Source organism: Cyprinus carpio, chromosome A3 (assembly GCF_018340385.1).
Source record: "Cyprinus carpio isolate SPL01 chromosome A3, ASM1834038v1, whole genome shotgun sequence".
NCBI classification, from domain to species: Eukaryota; Metazoa; Chordata; class Actinopteri; order Cypriniformes; family Cyprinidae; genus Cyprinus; species Cyprinus carpio.
In genome coordinates this window covers 33,673,525-33,693,552 of record NC_056574.1, presented here as the reverse complement: position 1 = coordinate 33,693,552, position 20,028 = coordinate 33,673,525, and the positions used below count along the sequence as shown (strand labels likewise).

General features: G+C 37.7%; 1 protein-coding gene across 7 annotated transcripts in view; it reads left to right on the top strand.

Moving 5' to 3' along the window:
* Positions 1-20,028, top strand: part of LOC109053865 (centrosomal protein of 112 kDa-like) — a 178,200-nt gene that overhangs the window by 40,048 nt on the left and 118,124 nt on the right. For all 7 annotated transcript variants that reach the window (XM_042731031.1, XM_042731025.1, XM_042730999.1 and 4 more), the window contains 5 exons: positions 5,851-6,005; positions 6,278-6,407; positions 7,129-7,221; positions 8,614-8,673; positions 10,603-10,682. In XM_042731031.1, coding sequence (XP_042586965.1) covers positions 5,851-6,005; positions 6,278-6,407; positions 7,129-7,221; positions 8,614-8,673; positions 10,603-10,682 — 518 coding nt within the window. The remainder of the gene's footprint in view (positions 1-5,850; positions 6,006-6,277; positions 6,408-7,128; positions 7,222-8,613; positions 8,674-10,602; positions 10,683-20,028) is intronic.

The following is a 20,028-nucleotide window of genomic DNA, read 5'->3' as shown; positions in this document are numbered from 1 at the left end:
CACAGCTGTTCTTTTGCTTATTATTCCTAACGTTCATTGGTGGTGCAAATGTCAGTCCTCAATAGAGAAAGCAACACATTGAATATTGATGACAAGATATGTATTCATCACAGTCAGGGCTCAATGGAGATTGATGACTTCAAATGCATTGATGTCATAGCACAGACTGTATCTGAGAGACGTGAAGACCAGCCAGTCTAAGTGATTCTGAGTGTATCCATTGGTCTAACCTCCATTTGTCCAAAACAATCAAACTACACTCTTAAAAGTAAAGGTTCTGTGAAGAACCTTTAACGTCCAAGGAACCATTCCATTGCACAAAAGCCATTACATTGCAGGGGCCGTTCACGTCGCACCTAAAAATGCGTGGAAAACACTAGCTGCGCTGCTTTCTCCAACATTCCAAAGCACTTGGAAGCTTGACCGTGACCTGCGCTCTCCATGGCAATGCGGAAGTTTCAGCAAAGGGTTAATGGGTTTCCAGCACTGAAAATCGCTTGCAGTAGCTCTGCTACTAAATTTATACCAAATGTATTTAAAAATGGCTATCACTGCCAGCCTTGCATTATGTCATTGTTGTTACTTTAAAGGCTCTTTAGGGAACGAAAAATAACTTTTTGGAACTTATATTTTTAGGAATATATGCACTATGATCATTATCACTTGATATACAAAAATGAAAGCATTTATATTGTTGGTATAAGAAAAAAAAAAGCTGGTTGCTGGTCAGATACATTGCTGGAATGAACCAAGTCTCAACATTACGTGTGGCCTGTCTTACATGTTTAAAGGGTACATAACATACACAGTTTCACCTAATCTCATGTTAATCTTGAGTACCTATAGAGTAGTACTGCATCCTTCATATCTCCAAAAAGTATTTAGTTTTATCATATTTATGAAAGAAAAATACAGCTTTCCGATTCTCTCTGGAAAAAGCCGAGCTCCTGGAGGCGTGCTGTGGGCAGAGCTATAATACTGATGTTTCGTGTTGTTTACATTAACATATATTCACTTATGTGCTGATTTCCAACAAAAGACAGAAATCTGATGCAGTTGTACTTACATCACTGGGACCACTCCATGTTTTAATAGCAAACGATGTGCAAATCTTGCGTCGACCTATGCCTTGTTTATAAAAGATTCATCACTGAAATGACGAGAACACACAAACGCACTTGCTACACTCCGTTGCTTCCCCAGAAAAACTAATTGCATCCACTGTTCGTGTAACGCTGGGTTCTTTGGGAAGCTTTTTTCCGAGAGAAATGCTCATATAAGGAGTTCCACCATTGTCTATGTCATTAAATCCACAATCAAAAAAAAACAGCCGAAACTTGTACCAACCCGGAGGTAAGATATCCATCATTCGTTCAAATTATTTTTTTAAACTTTGGCCATGTTTAGCATGAGAATCCATCTCTTTAACACTGTGAACAACTCTGAATACATGAAACACCATTGTAGCCCCCCTTTAATGTGATCTAGCGTTACCATTGTGATATCAATTCTCAGTACCCATGGGGCAGATCATGTGATGAATTATCCTTTATTTACGTATTTGACTCCCAAAGTAAAGCACAAGCAATATGCATGTGCCTCCTAATATAACACAGAGCAAATATAATGACATTTTCAGTTTGCGATCGCTTAAATGAGTCTTATCGTGGAAAATTAGATTCTTCTATTCAGTATTCAGCAACTTGGTGGGGCATAATTTCATTTTGCGTAAAATCTCAGCAGGTGAAAGTGTTTGTATACAAAATAAATTTTTACAGCATTTCTAGTGAAAGTAACCTAGATCATTAGACTTCTGAAAAAAAAAAAGCTATTGAAGTGTAACTTATACCCCTATAAAATCTAGAAGATAAACATAGTTGGAGCCAACAATATGTCTGCCTGATGAGATATGCATCTATTTTCACTTTGTTTAAATTGAGTATTCATCAAACAATTGTTGATTCGTGTCTTCAGAGAGTGGTGTGTGTGTGTGTGTGTGTGTGTCTAGGAAAGCAGATCCTCTCCACCTCTCTTTTGTGGAGCAAGTGCTTTTAAAGGTAACATCCTCCTGTCCATGAGATGTGCTCACAGATGAGGGCACGTGTGATTAAAAGGATAAAGACGTGTCCCGTCTCATGCACAGGGTTTAACAATAAGAAGCTTTTATCACAATCACATTTACATCAACAGCTGTTTCTGACTGACACTCAATAACAGTTCAGTAATTAAGACAGATAAAGTTGAGAGATGTGAGATTGTGGTTACTTAAATCAGTTCAAAATGTTTACAGAAAAATTTTTTTATTTGTATTTATTTTTTATTTTTTTTAGCCTCATGAAATTAGAAGAGAAGTGATCAATTTACTACACACAGCTTACCCCAAAACATGACATATTTTACCCAGCAGCTACTATTTTAGTAAATACTTGATTAAGTAATAAGCCAGATCTTTAAGAGTTAGAATTATTGGTAACACTTTATTTTACAGTGTCCTTGTTACAAATGTTACATGTACTTACTGTAGTAATAGCAGTAAATTAAGCATAATTAATATACTACTAACCCTTAAATAAACCCCAACCCTATAGTCTCCATGTTGGTAATTAATATTCCTCACTACCTAAATGAACAATTACAGTAGGATGGGTGGCTACGCTGATTGTTGAATGGCTCAGGCTGTGACAAGATGTTTTTATGTGCCGTTGGCATGTGCTATCAGGGTCAGTGTATTAATTACCAGCGTGCGTCATAGCACAAGCAATACTCTTTCAGATCATGCCACATTTCACACTGGGAGTTAACAAAGACCTATTTTTCAGCGTTCTGACACTGACGTTGCATTAAGAAAGCTGTACTTTTCATCACTGGCCACTTTCATCATCTCGGCTGTGTATCTTCAATCAATAATCTGTCATCATTCATATCAGCCTGCATTCCATCCGCCACGCACGGGACAGTGGCCTCCATTAACAATGAGACACGAGCGTGTGTGTGTGTGTTTGAGCTCTGCTCAGGCAGTCTGTCTGGTTTTGGTTTAACAGCACTTGCTGTCCCATGGAAAGTTTTCCCTTTCCTGCATTTCGTCATATATGGTTGTCTCATTTTCTAATGAAGAAAACCATGCTAGATGTTCTTTGAGGGCTGAGCCATGCTTGGCTGCTGATCTGCTTCACATGCTTATTTCATATTCATTCCCAGCATGCTCTGGGTTGTGCTAAAGAACAGAGGCCCACAGGTGCATCAGATTTGAGGCTGTTTGAAAGATGATCTCCAGTGATCTTTGAAGGTGGATGAGGATGGTGTTGTGGCCATGAATGCGGTTCGAAAGCTGTTTAAGCTCACTGTTACTGAACTGTTCAACTTTCACTATCACATCTACAGAAGAATTCCTCTTTCAGGAGATCTTAACTGCTTTCCTGTGCTGTCTCTTTGTAGTGGAAATCAGTGTTGGGAAGCTACTGTGAAGATGTAGTCGAGATACAAGCTACACATAATTTAAAGTAGTCCAACTACACTCAAAGCTACTTTTTTGAAAAAGTTGTGAGCTACAGTACCGGTAAAAAAATTGGAATAATTAAGATATTTTAATGCTTTTGAAAGAAGTCTCTCATGCTCAACAAGGTTGCAATATATTTGATCAAAAAGACAGTAAAACAGTAACGTGAAATTAGGGCTGCACAATTAATCAAATTTCTAATCGTGATTTACAATTATTGATGCCACAATTACTTTATAAAGTTAAGACTCGTCCACACCCCCCTAAAATGGCTCGTTCTAACACGCCCCCACATATCTACATCAGTATGTGGGAAGATTTGCATAATGCCACCCAGATGTTCAAGCAAAGAAAAAAGGCATACCTTTTATTTTCATTGTAGTATTGTTGTTGCCGCCGCCGCCGCCATGTCGTATAGACACTGTGTGTTTCACTGTGAAAGCAAAACGACTTTGTTTGGCCTTCCAAAAAGGACGATATCCGCTTCGTCATGCATGGAGCGGATCCGTACTGATCTCTTAGGAAATACATCAACTTTGCACTGTGGATCAACGGATGGGCTTTCCAGCCCAGGGTCATCACATGTGGTTGCTGCAAGCTCCTTCGTCGAATCCACCGGCCGCGCTGTTCTCAAGCTGCCCGCCTCCGCTCACTCAAGCTGGTCTCTGCTCACTCTAGACTGCGGCTCACTCTAGGCCTCCGGCCTCTGCTCACTCAAGGCCAGGGTGTGTGATGCTGTTTCGTTGAGAAAGCAAAACTACTTTGTTTTTGCCTTCCAAAAGAAGACACAACTAGAAGACACGAACGTGTTTATATTACGTTTATAATGGTTTTTATATTTATGTCTCGTTGCTCCAGCTGGACACGGCAAAACAATATGTTGAGGCGTAACATTTATGTCACACACTTGATGCATTCGGCCAATAACAACACACTGGATTGCTGGACAATCACAGCACACCTCGCTTTACAGAGTGATGAGCTTTGTAAAAATCGACGCGTTTCAGAAGGCGGGCATAGAGGAGAAACAATAATGTACAGTATGTGGAAAATAATGTGTTTTTTGAACCTTAAACCGCATAAACACATTTCATTACACCAAATACACAAAATAATGTTCTTTTTAGCAACGTCATATGATCCCTTTAAGGGTTTTTCCATTCTTTTAGTTTTAGTATAACATTATAATACCATTAATGTAAATATAAATATAAAATATAAATATTTAAAACAATTATACGTGTATGTTTGTGTATTTAATTTATATATAAATAATAAATATATACAGTACACACTCACACATATTATATAAACAAAATCTTTTATTTTGGATGCCATTAATCACAATTAATCATTTGACAGCACTGATATATTTAAAAATTTTATTTATTCTTGTTACGCAAAGCAGAATTTTCAGCAGCCATTACTCCAGTGTCACATGATCCTTCAGAAATCATTCTAATATGCTTATTTGCTGCTCTAGAAACATTTATTATTATCAATGTTAAAAACGTAATATTTTTGTGGAAACAGTGATACATACATGAGTTTGTTTCTTAACTGATGCACTTTGCAACATTGATATTGAACTCATTTAAAACAACTTTGTTACATTAACAGTTATTTTCCTGCTTATTTGCTGTGAAGCTCCTTTTAAACAGCCTTATTGTGTAAAGCACTATACATTAACTCTTTCCCCGTCAGCATTTTAAGTTGCTAGATAGTGCCAGCCTTTTGGATCATTTTCACAAAGTTTCATGGCTCCTAGAATATCTTGTTGTATGAATAAATTAACATGCAATATACTGCACAAAGTGACTGGTGCATGTCATCGTATGTTAGTGGGGGTGGGTGGTTTTAGGACCTGGACCTAGACGCGATGAAGACGTACAAAAAAACTCCGACAAAAAAACACGAAAACACCGTTCTGACAGGACAGAGAGAAGCCGCTGCGTGTGGACGCAACGCCATCTTGAGGATCTATAAGAACATAGATTGAGAAGATTGTGTCGATCAACACTCTCAAGGCTTGCAGTCATGTGTAGTTTTGTTTGTTATGCTTATATACTATGTTAGCTTACAAGCAAAACAATGATTGTATCACTTGTTTCTGCTTCTTTACATTAAATGTAATGTAAATGTCTTCTTCACTTGTTTTTGGATCCAGAGATTCCGTACTATTTCAGAAAATGCCTAATAGCGCCCCCTACCGTATAACAATGAAAACATGGATTGCCATTGATGAAAGAGTAAAAAAAATGTTTTGCAGCATTGTGTGAACTATTTGAATAAACCATTCTACAATACTTCCTCAGTCTCTTTCTCTTATCTTTTTTTCTGTTTGGTTCCTCTAGGAGCAGATGTTGCATGAGCTGGAGACACGGGTGAAGCAGCTCTCGGTGGAGGTGGAGAATGGGAACCTGCTCCGGCAGAAGGTCACTCAGGAGAAAGCCGAGTTAGAGATTCATATCGCCTCCATCAGCGCTGAGCTTCAAGAAGCCAACCACAGGTACAGGAAAACCACCTGATCAGCCCAAAAAGCTCAGATATGACTGATCGCGGCTTCAGAGATTTGATGTAAAATCATAGCTGTGCTCCAAAACAGATTTACGGCATCATAAACACACCTGACTGCATATATATCCTTCACATAAAATGCAGTCCCACAATGCATTGCAATTAGCTCAGTGAAATTAATTCAGTGTAATTGTGTGAAGAGATTGGAGCTACTGTGTTTCAAGTTTTTTATCACTCTAATAACAAGTTGTTTGTATGATTTAGGAGCGTATCCCTGCGGAGGGAAATGGAGCAGATGAGAGACCAGCATGAAGACGTACTGCAGAAACTTCAGGCCAGACATAACACTGACATGAGCCACTTCCAGCAGGAGCATGCCCTCTCTGCAGCCAAGGCATGTATCTTCACTCACCTCTCACACCTGCACATGCTTTACTCACTATTAACCCCTGTGATAATTGACAGCTTCATTTTGTTATTGAGCCGAGAGCATTGCTTTAACTGAATTAACTTGATATACAAACTTAGGAAAGATTCCTGATATATTTGCTCTGTTATAAACCCTGCCTCGCTTTCTGCTGTTTACATCGACAGCTACTTTCTATTGCAGCATCCTACCCCAAATGAAGTGACTGAACTGAAACTCAATTATTGATCAGCTGTTTCCATCCAAATATTTCTACGTACATGAAGTGCAGAAGAGTGTCAAGTAAAACTCACAGTTGATTCCTACAGTATGAATTTAACATGAGCTGTATTAGGATTCTGAGATATTCTTACAACCACAAAAATGCAGAAATACTAGGGATTTTTCTGTCCTAAAAAGTCTGTTTATAATTGACTCTTGGATAGTGCACTGAGCTTGTCAAAATGTATTCCATGACTGATGTGCCAAATAAAGTTTATTTGACTTTGCTATTAGTGTAGTTCTTTTAAATTAAAAATAAGAAGCGTATACTTTCAGTCTACTTTTTTATGTACTGGATGTGCTGGAAGGCAGTCTGCTAGGTTTTGGAACTGAGCTAATCTCAGTGTTTTTGATGTCAGAGATTGTCTGTAATCTTACAGTGTATGGGTTCATAGCATATTATGAATGTAGTTTGTCTTGTTGTCAGGCATCAGAGGTGATTGAAGATTTGGAGCAGACCGTGATTCACCTCAAACAGCAGATACAGGAAGCTGAAAACAGGAGACAGAAACAGCTCAGGGTCAGTCGCTCACACTTTTTTACACCATTTCATACTGACAGTAAGGCCTCAGTCGTTGTTTGTAGGTGATATTCATACTGCACTTTGCCCTCGTTATTGGGGGGGATTCACAATTTGAAACACAGTAACAAACATCTGGCTGCTGTATTTTGCCAATCCACTGACTTCAGTTCCGTTGAAAGTCATTGCATCACATCACTGCTCATTTGCAGAATGTTAAAGGGTTAGTTCACCCAAATATTAAAATTATGTCATTAATGACTCACCCTCATGTCGTTCCAAACCCGTAAGACCTCCGTTCATCTTCGAAACACAGTTTAAGATATTTTAGATTAAGTCAGAGAGCTTTCTGTCCCTCCATTGAGAATGTATGTATGGCATACTGTCCATGTCCAGAAAGGTAATAAAAACATCTTCAAAGTAGTCCATGTGACAACAGAGGGTCCGTTAGAATTTATTGAAGCATCGAAAATACATTTTGGTCCAAAAATAACAAAAAATACGACTTTATTCAGGATTGTCTTCTCTTCCGGGTCTGTTGTGAACGCGACTGCTGTGACTGTTGACGTACGACGCTGCTGATGTGTTTTCTGGTGCGCCCAATAACAAAGAAAACACGTCAGCAGCGTCACTGCAGTGTTGTGAACGCGCTCACAACAGACCTAGAAGAGAAGAAAATGATGAATAAAGTCGTAATTTTTGTTATTTTTGGACCAAAATGTATTTTCGATGCTTCAACAAATTCTAACGGACCCTCTGATGTCACATGGACTACTTTGAAGATGTTTTTTATTACCTTTCTGGACGTGGACAGTATACCGTACATACATTCTCAATGGAGGGACAGAAAGCTCTCGGACTAAATCTAAAATATCTTATACTGTGTTCCGAAGATGAACGGATGTCTCACGGGTTTGGAACGACATGAGGGTGAGTCATTAATGACATAATTTTAATATTTGGGTGAACTAACCCTTTAAAAGTCCAAATCAAATTTGTCGCTCAAATCATGCAAGTCTGTCAATGTGAACGGCCCATAAATTCAACATGAAATCAAAGTTTACCTTGGTTGTCTTATGAAAATTCATCAGTGCATGTTATTCTAGAGAAAACATATATTTCTTTGAGATAAAAAAAAAAAAAAAAAAATATCAGTGCATAATACCTTGCTTGCTTTCCTTATCATTGGAACCCCTCCATCAACCGCTTATTTTTCACTATTCAATGAATTCCCCATGTATAAACTCAAGCCCCACATTTTTCATTGAAAATCATATTTCAATCAGAAATATGCCATACTACAGAAGTAACAATTATTTATAATTGGGCTGCCAAGTAATAACTGCTCAAAACATGAAAACCTTTTGTTTTGATTGATTTATTTATTAACAGCACCAAGAGAATGAGATGCAGCAAGAGAGAACAGACCTGCAAAACATCAATGACAAAAAGGTAATTATTCACAAAAACAATATTATATTTAACCCATATCATATTTTTTATAAGTTTTTTGGACATATAATTATATAAAAAAATCAAAGCAAGTGTCACTGATTATAAAGAAACATACAGACACTCATTATATGTGCCTGCTCTCAAAAGTATAGTTTAGTAAAGTGAGTTGCCTTCAGTTGCAGCTGATTGTAGAATTGTAGAAAAAATAAAGTCAGGAGTTCACAAATCATTTCCCCTTTCTGAAATCGAGCCAATCTCAGATGCCTGTCTGTGTGACGTCACAAATACAGGCCCCTCTCACGATAAATTGATTGACAGTGGCGTTTCAGCACAAACTGGACTGGCGTCTTACCTTAGACCCGCCCTGAGTGACTGTCATCAGTCTGCCACTCTTTCACTGCCGGAGCAGAATTAGACAAGAATGTCTCCTAAGCGATTGAGGTGTTCTGTTGTAATAATGAACATAGCAGTCGTCATTTACTCCCAACATCTGAGTCGCTGAAGACGCAGTAGATAACATTTGTTTCTGAAGGGAATGTGCCCCCGATCTGCCTAAATGCGTCTATGTTCGCGCAAATCATTTGTGATCCAGCTTCACCTACAGAAGAAGTTAGTGTAAGGTTTTTTAATGAATCTTTGCAAATCGCCTTTCCTAATAATGTGCTAATTTGCAAGTTTAATGATGAATGCGCCTAAAGTAAACTGTGCCTCAGAGAGTGGCTCTGAAGAGAGGGGCGGGGTCAGCAGAGCTCATTAACATTAAAAGGAAAATGCAACAAAACGGCTTGCTCTGAAAAGAGCTGTTTTTGGAAATGTTAATGTGGTGTTTTTGTTTTTGATTGAGTAATTTTTAACCAAACTATGTTACAGACTTTTCATTAAGACCCTAAAGAATCATATCAACTTGTGGAAAATGGGCATCCATTAATATGTGTCTCCTAGCAACAAGGTGCACGAGTTGCTATCGGAATGACTTGAAAGTCTGGTAGAGTGTGATCCCCAGTTGTGTAGTGTATGATGACCAGTTTTTTCCATTGTCACTACAAAGTCGGTAAGTTTCTGATGCCTAGTGTTTTAAAAATCTGTTCAGATTTTAAAAGTCATGTTGTGTATTCCAGCTTTTATTTTATCATGTGAACATTTGAGTCTGTAAAATATAGTGCTGATAACAAAGCCCTGTTTCCAACTGGTATTAAGATTTTCAGCGTTTTCGGTGATCTGATCACAAGTGGTCAGGTGAGATGCATTACCATTTATATTATTATTATGCGTTTCAAACGTGTTTCCTTCGGCCACTTTTGGGCGGCGAGTAGGCGTATGTAAATTCAGTGATCTGACCACAAAACATTTTAGACCCTGCTTACACCTGTATTTAGCACTGATCACTTGTGATCAGATCACCAAAAATGCCTGGTGGAAACAAAGACCAGTTGGTGTTTGTCGAAGCATAGCCTTATGAGGGTCTCAAGTATTTTCCCAAATGAAAGTAGGGGCATAACTGGACAGTCATAGTCTGACCTGATTGCCCCACTAATTATAAGACTTAATATAAGCTGCTGCAAAATGTCTCCCTTTCAAAAGTCTTCAAAGCTTCAGAACTGTCATAAAAAAGGCTGATTTAATAATTGGGCCGACAAAATTAGGTGAAGATATGTTTTAAGATCAGTCTCAGACACCTGGCTGCTGCCTGCCGCCCCACCTTCAAAGGGCCGGTCCGGTCATAAAGCAGGACTGTGAGTTGGATTTCTGTCAAGGGCACATCTGCAAAGCAGAGGCGGTATACACCTGCGGGCCAGCCGTCTGCTAGCGGCTGCTCACGGCTGACCTCTGACCTTTAAAAAATTAGATGAGCTCTGTTTAGTTCTGCTGAAGGCGGGAGCTGATAAAGCGTGTTGAGTGATTGACATTTCTCCTGTCCTGTCACAGCTGCAGACGCTTCAGGCCGAGCTGGAAAAGGAACGAGCCGACAGCAAGAGGAAGATGAGCAAGATGGAGGACTCACTCAGGTACGTGTGGCTTATGTGATCTGAGTCCATCAAATCCATTAGTACAGTCTTCTCCTTAAATGATATATATATATGAGCTGGTATATATATATATATATATATATATATATATATATATATATACACACACACACACACACACAGTGGGTACAGAAAGTATTCAGACCCCCTCAAATTTTTCACTCTTTGTTATATTGCAGCCATTTTTTCTTATTAATGTACATTTTTTTGTAACCTTGGCCAGATCTGTGCCTTGCCACAATTCTGTCTCTGAGCTTTTTAGTTATTTCCTTTGACCTCATGATTCTCATTTGCTCTGACATGCACTGTGAGCTGTAAGGTCTTATATAGACAGGTGCGTGGCTTTCCTAATCAAGTCCAATCAGTATAATCAAACACAGCTGGACTCAATTGAAGGTGTAGAAGCATCTCAAGGATGATCAGAAGAAATGGACAGCACCCGAGTTAAATATATGAGTGTCACAGCAAAGGGTCTGAATACTTACGACCATGTGATATTTCAGTTTTTCTTTTTTAAGAAATCTACAAAAATGTCAACAATTCTGTGTTTTTCTGTCAATATGGGGTGCTGTGTGTACATTAATGAGGAAAATAAAATTAACTTAAATTATTTTAGCAAATGGCTGCAATATAACAAAGAGTGAAAAATTTAAGGGGGTCTGAATACTGTATATATATATATATATATATATATATATATATTATGTTATTTCAGTTAAGGTTTATTAGTAGCATTTTACAAGTAGTTAAAATAAACCTTGCATAAAATAGTTTAATATAGTTACAATTATTTATTATACTGTTATTTGGATACACTAAATGCTGCTTCTCATTTAAGTGTCCAAGGGCAATATTTGGTCAGTCTTGCATCCCTGACTGCTCTGGAGCCATAATATCCAGCAGTGCTCCAGTATTGTTGTGTGCTAGCCGAGACCATTAAAATGTGAACAATGCTGTGGTCTGGACTGGATTATGGGGCTGTGGAAGAGGCTCTGCTCTAAGTCCTGTTTTGGGAAGGCCATCTCCTGGCCCACAGCAGAGTCCTTAGATGTGGAGCTAGCGTGGGGTTACTGCCTGTGCTCCCGGAGCCCGTTCCCAACCGCAGGAATGCAGCGGGAGATGTGGAAGTGGTTAGGAAGGCCATCCTTTGAGGAAGCTTACAGGGTTTGTGTGCAGGGTGGAATCACACACTTCAGGTTAGGCGCTATTCGAGTACGTCTGGCCTCACTTTTTCACTGTCACTCCCGGAAAATCTGCAAAACTCCCCTGATAAGCTGCGTGCCATGCTCAACATACCCAACAGGCGCAGATGTGAGATTATTTACAGTGTCTAAACTTTGGTGGAAAACCTCCCATTTATGTTGAAGAATGACATCAGGCTGGACTCGGCCCACCGATGAGCTCATTATTTGCTGTTTGTTTGTTTGGCCCTTGTCCTGGTGCATCACGCACTCTTGGCAGTCACTGTACGTGTTTAATTAGATTTCAGTCATTAACTTTGCCAGTGGACATGTGACATCATCATCTCCTGGAGCACAAGACCTGGTTCTTAATTAACAGTTTTTACAGAAAACATTTCCATGACACACTTTCTTTTTTTTTTTCGGTGGCTTTGTCCCAGTATAACTTAAAATGTGTTTTCATCAACACATTTTTGGAAAGAAGGCAAAAGAGGAAGGGTACCGCAGAATATGTGCCTGTCTCTAGGGATGGGTCGGCTTGTTTCTTTTCTCTGAGGAAACAAATTACAGTGTAAAATCATGTACAGATCTTCTATTAAGGGGCATTTTTAACCTTTCTAAGGCCAATTTTTATAATTACATACATGCATGTATACAACAACTGTGTAATGATATGAAATTAAGAAATTTAATTTCAATTAAATTACATTTTAAATAGCCTACATAATGTATGTACTGTAAATTTATCAAATTAATAAACAGGAACTCATTACAGCATAGGGCTGCAATTGACAAAACAAATTATTGTTAATTATTGCCTTTGATATTGTAGCCCAATAATGATTACGAAATCAATTCTTTCAATTAACAGAATGCAAAAAAAAAAAAAAAAAAAAAAAAACATTTAAGAAAAAAACTTTAAAATCCATTAAACAAAACTCACATCTGTCAGGAGGGCATGGCGTTTTAAGCCACCGTGATATTAGACTTCTATGCACACTGCAACGGTTGCAACATGTAATACATCCAAAATGTAAAAAAACATGCAATCTATTCCACTTTACAGTGCAATCCTTCAAATTTAAAGTTAGCGCTCTTTTAATTTAGCTCAGAGGATATGCCATGATGTATCAATGTTCTATTGGTCACACGTCTTCATGTTCTATGAATTCGCAGGGCAGATTTCACTAAAACTTTGGAAGGCAGCTAAATTCATGTGAGCTTACATTCCTGTCTCCCCCATTCTCATACATAAGAATGAAATTCAGTGGAATGAAAAATGTACAGTAGTGTGTAATGTAAACTATAGGCTTAAGAGTTAGTTTGAAGCACTTAATATAAAGCACGTCTCATGTTTAAGACTTGGATTGTGCACTCACATCAGCTCACTCTGTGCCCTTTTTTGTTTTTCAGATGCATGTGCAACATCAAAGTACAACCATATTCCAAAGTATATCCATATTCCAATATTGTCTCATCCTGGGGGGAGAGACACGTACTGTACCATTTTTTTTTACACTATACTACAGCACATTGTGAATTATATATTGTATATATATAGATTTTTTCACTATTTTATATCATATTTAAAATAACCACATTGATCTAACATAGAGGCTGCTACAGTATTGTATTTTAAACATATGACTTGTAGTAACAAATCTTACAGCAGTTTATTGTTGGCTCTTTTGTCAAAAAAACCAAACAAAAAACACTAAAATGGGACACCACTGTTAAGCGAAAGAAATCAGGTCTGGCATTGACACATATGTCATTTAAAACAGTTCCAGGACGTTTTGCATGTCTTGTTCCGTATAGCACAACACGTCCTTTCATCTGCTGAATTGTGTTTTTTTTTTTTTTTCTCCGCCATTGCTTTAAAGTGTTGAGATGAAACGAGTGCCGTTATCTGACATACCCGTTAGTGCGTCAGACACACACGACTTAGGATGAATAAATTAGCCCTGCATGAGCAATGAACAACACAGATGCCCATTTGTGTCAATAGGCAAGTGCATTTACACTGCAGTCCTCTTCGAGCTAATTAAACAGTCATTGAGCTAACGAGCACCCAGGATCCCCGATCTGCTACCTACCTGCCGTTCAGGGTCTTTTGGCTGCTTTAAAGTCAGCGCAGAACTTCAAACGGTCAGCCAGCACACACATCAAGAGAGCACCGCCTGATAGCGGAGATCAGAGGATGAGCGGAGAAATTTAAACGAGATGAAACCGCATAAAGTGTTGGCTGCTCACTGCATTATATACAGGCTGGAATGTTGGACACACTTTCATGTGCTTATGTGTTACAGAGAGGCTGTGAAAATGGATGTAATATTTAGCATGACTTGCATCATTTTTGTGTGTATTTTTTTTTTTAATATAGTATTTATACTTTTGTCGTTTTTGCGTGCCCTTTTGATATGCACATGTGATTTTAAACATGCATGTGTGTAGACGCAAGCAGCTGGTGAGCTGTTTGTTTCTCTGAGTCCCCTTCCCATCAAAATAACCTCCCCCATCCCAATGCAAATGAGAATTGGTGCGTTGTTTAACTTTCTGTTGCTATGGCAATACCATAGTGAGCTACCACACTTGGAAAAAAAGTAAAAGTTAGCTTTTTGGGATCAGCGTGTCTGTCTGATCATCAGAGGAAATGCATATACATGACGAACCGTTGTGCTCTGAATTTTCAAACTGGTCTTGGACTTTTGACGAAGGTGATACAAGATCTTCTTGGAGCTGAATGCCTCTGGAAACCCTTTCCTGTCCCGTCCTGCTGCTTTTATTTACCCATAGTGTCTTTTTTAATAATTCTCAGTCAAGGCAGTGAACTCAGGATTATTTCCATTCATGCTTGTATTTGCATAGAGAGATGCTTTGCTTTGCATCTATCTCTGTTTAAGCACACATTCCGCAAGACAGCAGCATCACCTAAACAGCCCAATTGAGTTCCCATCACTGCAAATGACAATAATGTAATAGACTGTTTGTCTTAAAATGCTGCATGATTGTCAGTGTACACTCGCATGAGGAGAGTGCCACAGGGGTATGTGCTTGGCCCGGCTGAGTTGTCCCACGTCTGCAGCTGTGGATCTCTTTGAGTCTTGGCTGCTGCCCAGTCCAGCTCTGGTGGGGGAGGAAGGGAAGGGGGCACATCCCTGGGGATTACGAGGCCAACATCAAACGGACTAATCACTGCAGTCCCTCTGGATCAAACGGAGGATAAGAATAGGCAAAAAAATAAACCAGCTGGCCCTAAACTCTGTTCCTCATTTTGAAGATGATAGTGTTGCATTCCCTGGATGAAGCGCAGATTAAACTCATCATTTGAATTTGCACAAATCTCCTCTCCTACCAAAACTTGTTTTTGCTGAGCTAATACAAGCATAGAAGAGCCTCATTTGGATATGGAGATGTATTTTTGTCATTCTGCTCCAGTTGATGCTCCAAGCAAGGGAGAGTCAGGGAGTTAGGGTGTGTTTACAGTGGCATACTACTCTTACTATTTTTGCATTATGCATAGTGAGTTATATGAACTTTGTTTTGCATGTCTGGAACAAACATGATACTTATTTCACAGGAGATATGGTGACATGTTGACATAATTCTTCATTGTTAGTGGACAAACTATATAAGCTATTGAGAGCTTGACGATTTTATTTTTAAGTCGCAAAGTGGGTCAAACATGCCCATAGTTGAAGAAACATGCATGACCCTTCATCTCAGCATAAGGAGTCAGATCTTGAGTGCTGCCTGATTGAAAGTCTGCAGTATTGCTCTTGGCGGTAAACAGTTTGCATGTGTTGCTGTGTAGACGCTTTCATTTTTAAACTCTTGATCGTGGATAGATGATTAAAATCTGATCTTAGCTTTGATCTGTTAAGTTGATTCAAATACATGCTTGTGCAACTCACCCAATGCTACAAACACACTGAATTTCAGAGGCACATGACGTTCTGCATATGTGGCAAGAACACACTTTTATTCTCATCATCTGTTATTACTTTTTTGCAATTATGTGCATTTTTATTCCCCTTCATTTTAACTTATGGTCTGCATACATGAGTGTCTAACACATGCCTGATGTTCTGAAGCATTACTATCAATTAATGAATCCAAAGTGTCCAAAAACACATTGAGAGAAGGCCTTTCGGCGGGGATTTGTTCGCTGTTGCTAGGAGAGAATCGGGAGGCGTGTCCTTTTGCATAGAAATGGAGAAAACAGCCCGCTGGTTCATGCATCTGAAAGCATTTAAATCGAACACAGTCACACTTTCCACAGAGCATTACATGCATACCATCAGCCCCTGCTTCCTGCAGACACATGCTCTGCCTGTAGGGGGCGCCATGCAGACACACTTATCATCTGGACGGCAGAAATAACCTTTCAGTGCTAAGCTGAAAACTACGAACCAATTCCTTGTGTTTGGAATTTCCTCTGGAAGTTTTAAAGGGATGCAGATGTTGTTTTCTTGTATCATACGCAAACCACATCATTGAATAATCGCCCCACACTTAAAGCAAGAGGTTTATGGTGTGTGTCATTGAATGTGTCTTTTGCACTGGGAATGACATTAATTAAGAGGCGTCCCTGAATGTAATCCCACCCAAGAGTAACACACTTCACTGATTCAGCAGCACACACACCCGGTGGTCCACACGGTCGCAACAATCAACGCTGGAGAACAACTCTTATTTGGGTAGAATTTTGGGTGATTGCATGTCTATTTGGGTCAATCCCAAATTTAAAAGAAAAAAAACATTTAGCAGTTAAACAGTCAGATTTCACAAACAGTTGCCAGATAATTTCTCACCATCAAAGCTTGTCGAAGCAAATATTTTTGAAAGCATGCAGGCAGTTTGAAAGAAGAAAAATGCATATCGCTGGCACACTGAGCTGCATGTTGATTTCATGATCCTGTACTTGAAAGCTATCTGGCTGGGTTTGGGGTGGAATACTAGCTTACACTTTACACTTTCTCGTGAACTCATCATGCTTTTCATTTAGAAGGTGCCATCCTGTTATCATCTGTCATCAGTTTAGCAGTTTTTTTATCTAAATTTATGTAAAAATGTTTCAACTTTTGCCAGTCAAAACAAATAATGAGTCAAGAAGTTGTGCCTGTAATTACTTTCATCTCTCACTTTCCACCTTATTTTACAGCGCATAACACTTCCAATTAATTAGCTGCTATGGGTAAATAGAAGAATAACAAAGCGCAATAAATGGTTAAACTGTTTGCGCTGCACACCAATTAAAATAAAATGATAACAAATACCAGTTTGCAGTATAAAGCAGCATAATGGACTGTTTTTATAAATGTAAAATAACTTATAAAAATTTTAACTTGTGTATAAATAAATGTCACTAGAAGTCTTGCACATTCAAATTATACAAATGGCCTGGTTTGTGTAAAAAAAAAATAAAGTGGATAGAAATATTATGCCAAGTAGAGCCCATTGCATTGTAGGATAATTTACCCAGTATAGTTGGATAGTTAGAATGTAGACCACGTGGGTATTATAAACATATACAGAAAATTTGCACTATCTGTACAGAATGCATACTGTATCTGGCAGCTGTAGTATGATTAGTATTCAGAACATAGTCTGAAATTGCTGGAAGAATTATATATTTGTCATTGAACTTCCCACTCTACTAGAGATTGCATTACATTGGGTATAAAATGAGAAGCAAGAAAGTCACATGTCAATCAATAGCTGCATATTTGACCAAGACCATTAAGACTGCATGCTCATGCATGCGCGGCTGCTGTTATTTTTGAACGGTGCGTATTTGCATGTCAGTCGTAAAGTGTGCGAGGCTGTTTCTGTGCATTTCTGGCTCTCTGGGGACTGAGGAATGAGGCACTCCTCTTTTGAGGGTGCTGAAAATTTTAGCTTTGCATTTTCTCGCTGGCTTTAATGTGTTGCCTCTTTTTTGGAGCCCAGCTTTGATCTGGTGCTGGATGTGTTATCATTCCGTCATGATGAGCTCATGGAGTGGACAGCCTTTGGCTTTACACTGGTGTGGAGAGGTGTAATCCACCTGGAATCCATATGTCTCTCCTAGTGTGTTTATAGCCAAATGTCCAGAGAGACGGAGTGTTGGCCAAATGTGAGTCTAATATGAAGATGTTGCGTATATAATCTGGAGTTTGTACAGCTCTTTAGCCAGATGGTTTCGTTCAGATGCTTGGTAACAAATAGGATATTTATGATATATATATATATATATATATATATATATATATATATATATATATAAATATATATATATATATATATATATATATATATATATACAGTGCAGACCAAAAGTTTGGAAACATTACTATTTTTAATGTTTTTGAAAGAAGTCTCTTCTGCTCATCAAGCCTGCATTTATTTGATCAAAAATACAGAAAAAAACAGTAATATTGTGAAATATTATTACAACTTAAAATAATAGTTTTCTATTTGAATATACTTTAAAAAAAATAATTTATTCCTGTGATGCAAAGCTGAATTTTCAGCATCATTACTCCAGCCTTCAGTCTCACATGTAACTTCCAGTCTATCACATGATCATTTAGAAATCATTCTAATATTCTGATTTATTATGAGTGTTGGAAACAGTTCTGCTGTCTAATATATTTGATGAATAAAAGGTTAAAAAGAACTGCATTTATTCAAAATAAAAAAAAATTCTAATAATATATATTCTAATAATATATTTTCTTTACTATCACTTTTTATCAATTTAACACATCCTTGCTGAATAAAAGTATTGATTTTATTAAAAAAAAAGAAAGAAAGAAAAAATTACTGACCCCAAATTACTGACCAGTAGTGTATATTGTTATTACAAAATATTTATATTTTAAAAACATAGCTTCTTTTTTTTTTTTTTATTCAACAAAGTATCCTAAAAAAGTATCACATGTTCTGAAAAAATATTAAGCAGCAGAACTGTTTCCAACTTTGATATTGAATCATCATATTAGAATTTCTAAAGGATCATGTGATAATGATCCTAAAAATTCAGCTTTGCATCACAGAAATAAATGATAATTTAAAGTATAATACATTTAAAAACAATTATTTTAAATTGTAATAATATATCACAATATTAGATTTTTTTCTGTATTTTTGATCAAATAAATGCAGGCTTGATGAGCAGAAGAAACTTCTTTCAAAAACATTAAAAATAGTAATGTTTCCAAACTTTTGGTCTGTACTGTATATATATAAATAAAAAATCCCATATTAATTAAGCAGTCAATAACGTTCTATCAGAATTTAAAGATAGACTCCAATTTGGGATCAAACAAGAATCATCTACAATCAATTAATGTAATACTGGATAAAGATATTTTAGTGCCTTTATTCCTATTCCAATGGTAATTGTTTCACATGTGAACGTCTGTAATACTGATAAAACTCATGGATTCGGATGGCCATTTATTCATAGTGGAGAAGCCAGTTCTACGAACCGGGAATGTGGTGCTCACGTGGCCAGTTGCATGATTGTCTGCTGTAAGTAAAATGTCATATGCTTGAAATAATAAGCATAAACTCATATTTAATAATACCCTATTTATTATTTGATCGTTAAATAGTTTCAAATGTTTACCTGCTTTTCTTCTTGTCAATAACAGCTCCCACTTGCTATGGTGGAGCAGTTATGAAATATTGTTCTTCTAAATACATTCCAGCATTTCAGTAATAAATATGCATGCAAATTACAGCGAAGTGCAAAAGTTACTCTACCCTGTCCGGGAGTGATAAACAAAAAAAAAAAAAGAAGAGATTTAAATGGTGAATTTCCACTCAGAGATGTGGATTCAGACAGCAATTAAATTGTTTAAGGTCAAAAAACAGTAGGTAATTCCGGCCGGGGAATTTAACGCTGGTGGTGGGAGAAAACACAGACATTTTGGATTTAGGCGGCAATAAAATCACAGACTAACCCCTGTAAATGCTGAAAAAAGCTCATGTCCCCATGAGAAACAATTACCATCCAAATCAAGCTTTTAAGCACAAATTGGGATTTGTGAAGTCTGATTCGTTTCCACAAACATGTCTTTTTTTTTTTCTTTTCATGACTCAAAAATGGAAGTCCCCACATGGCATTTTGCTTTACAGGGCATTTACAAATATTG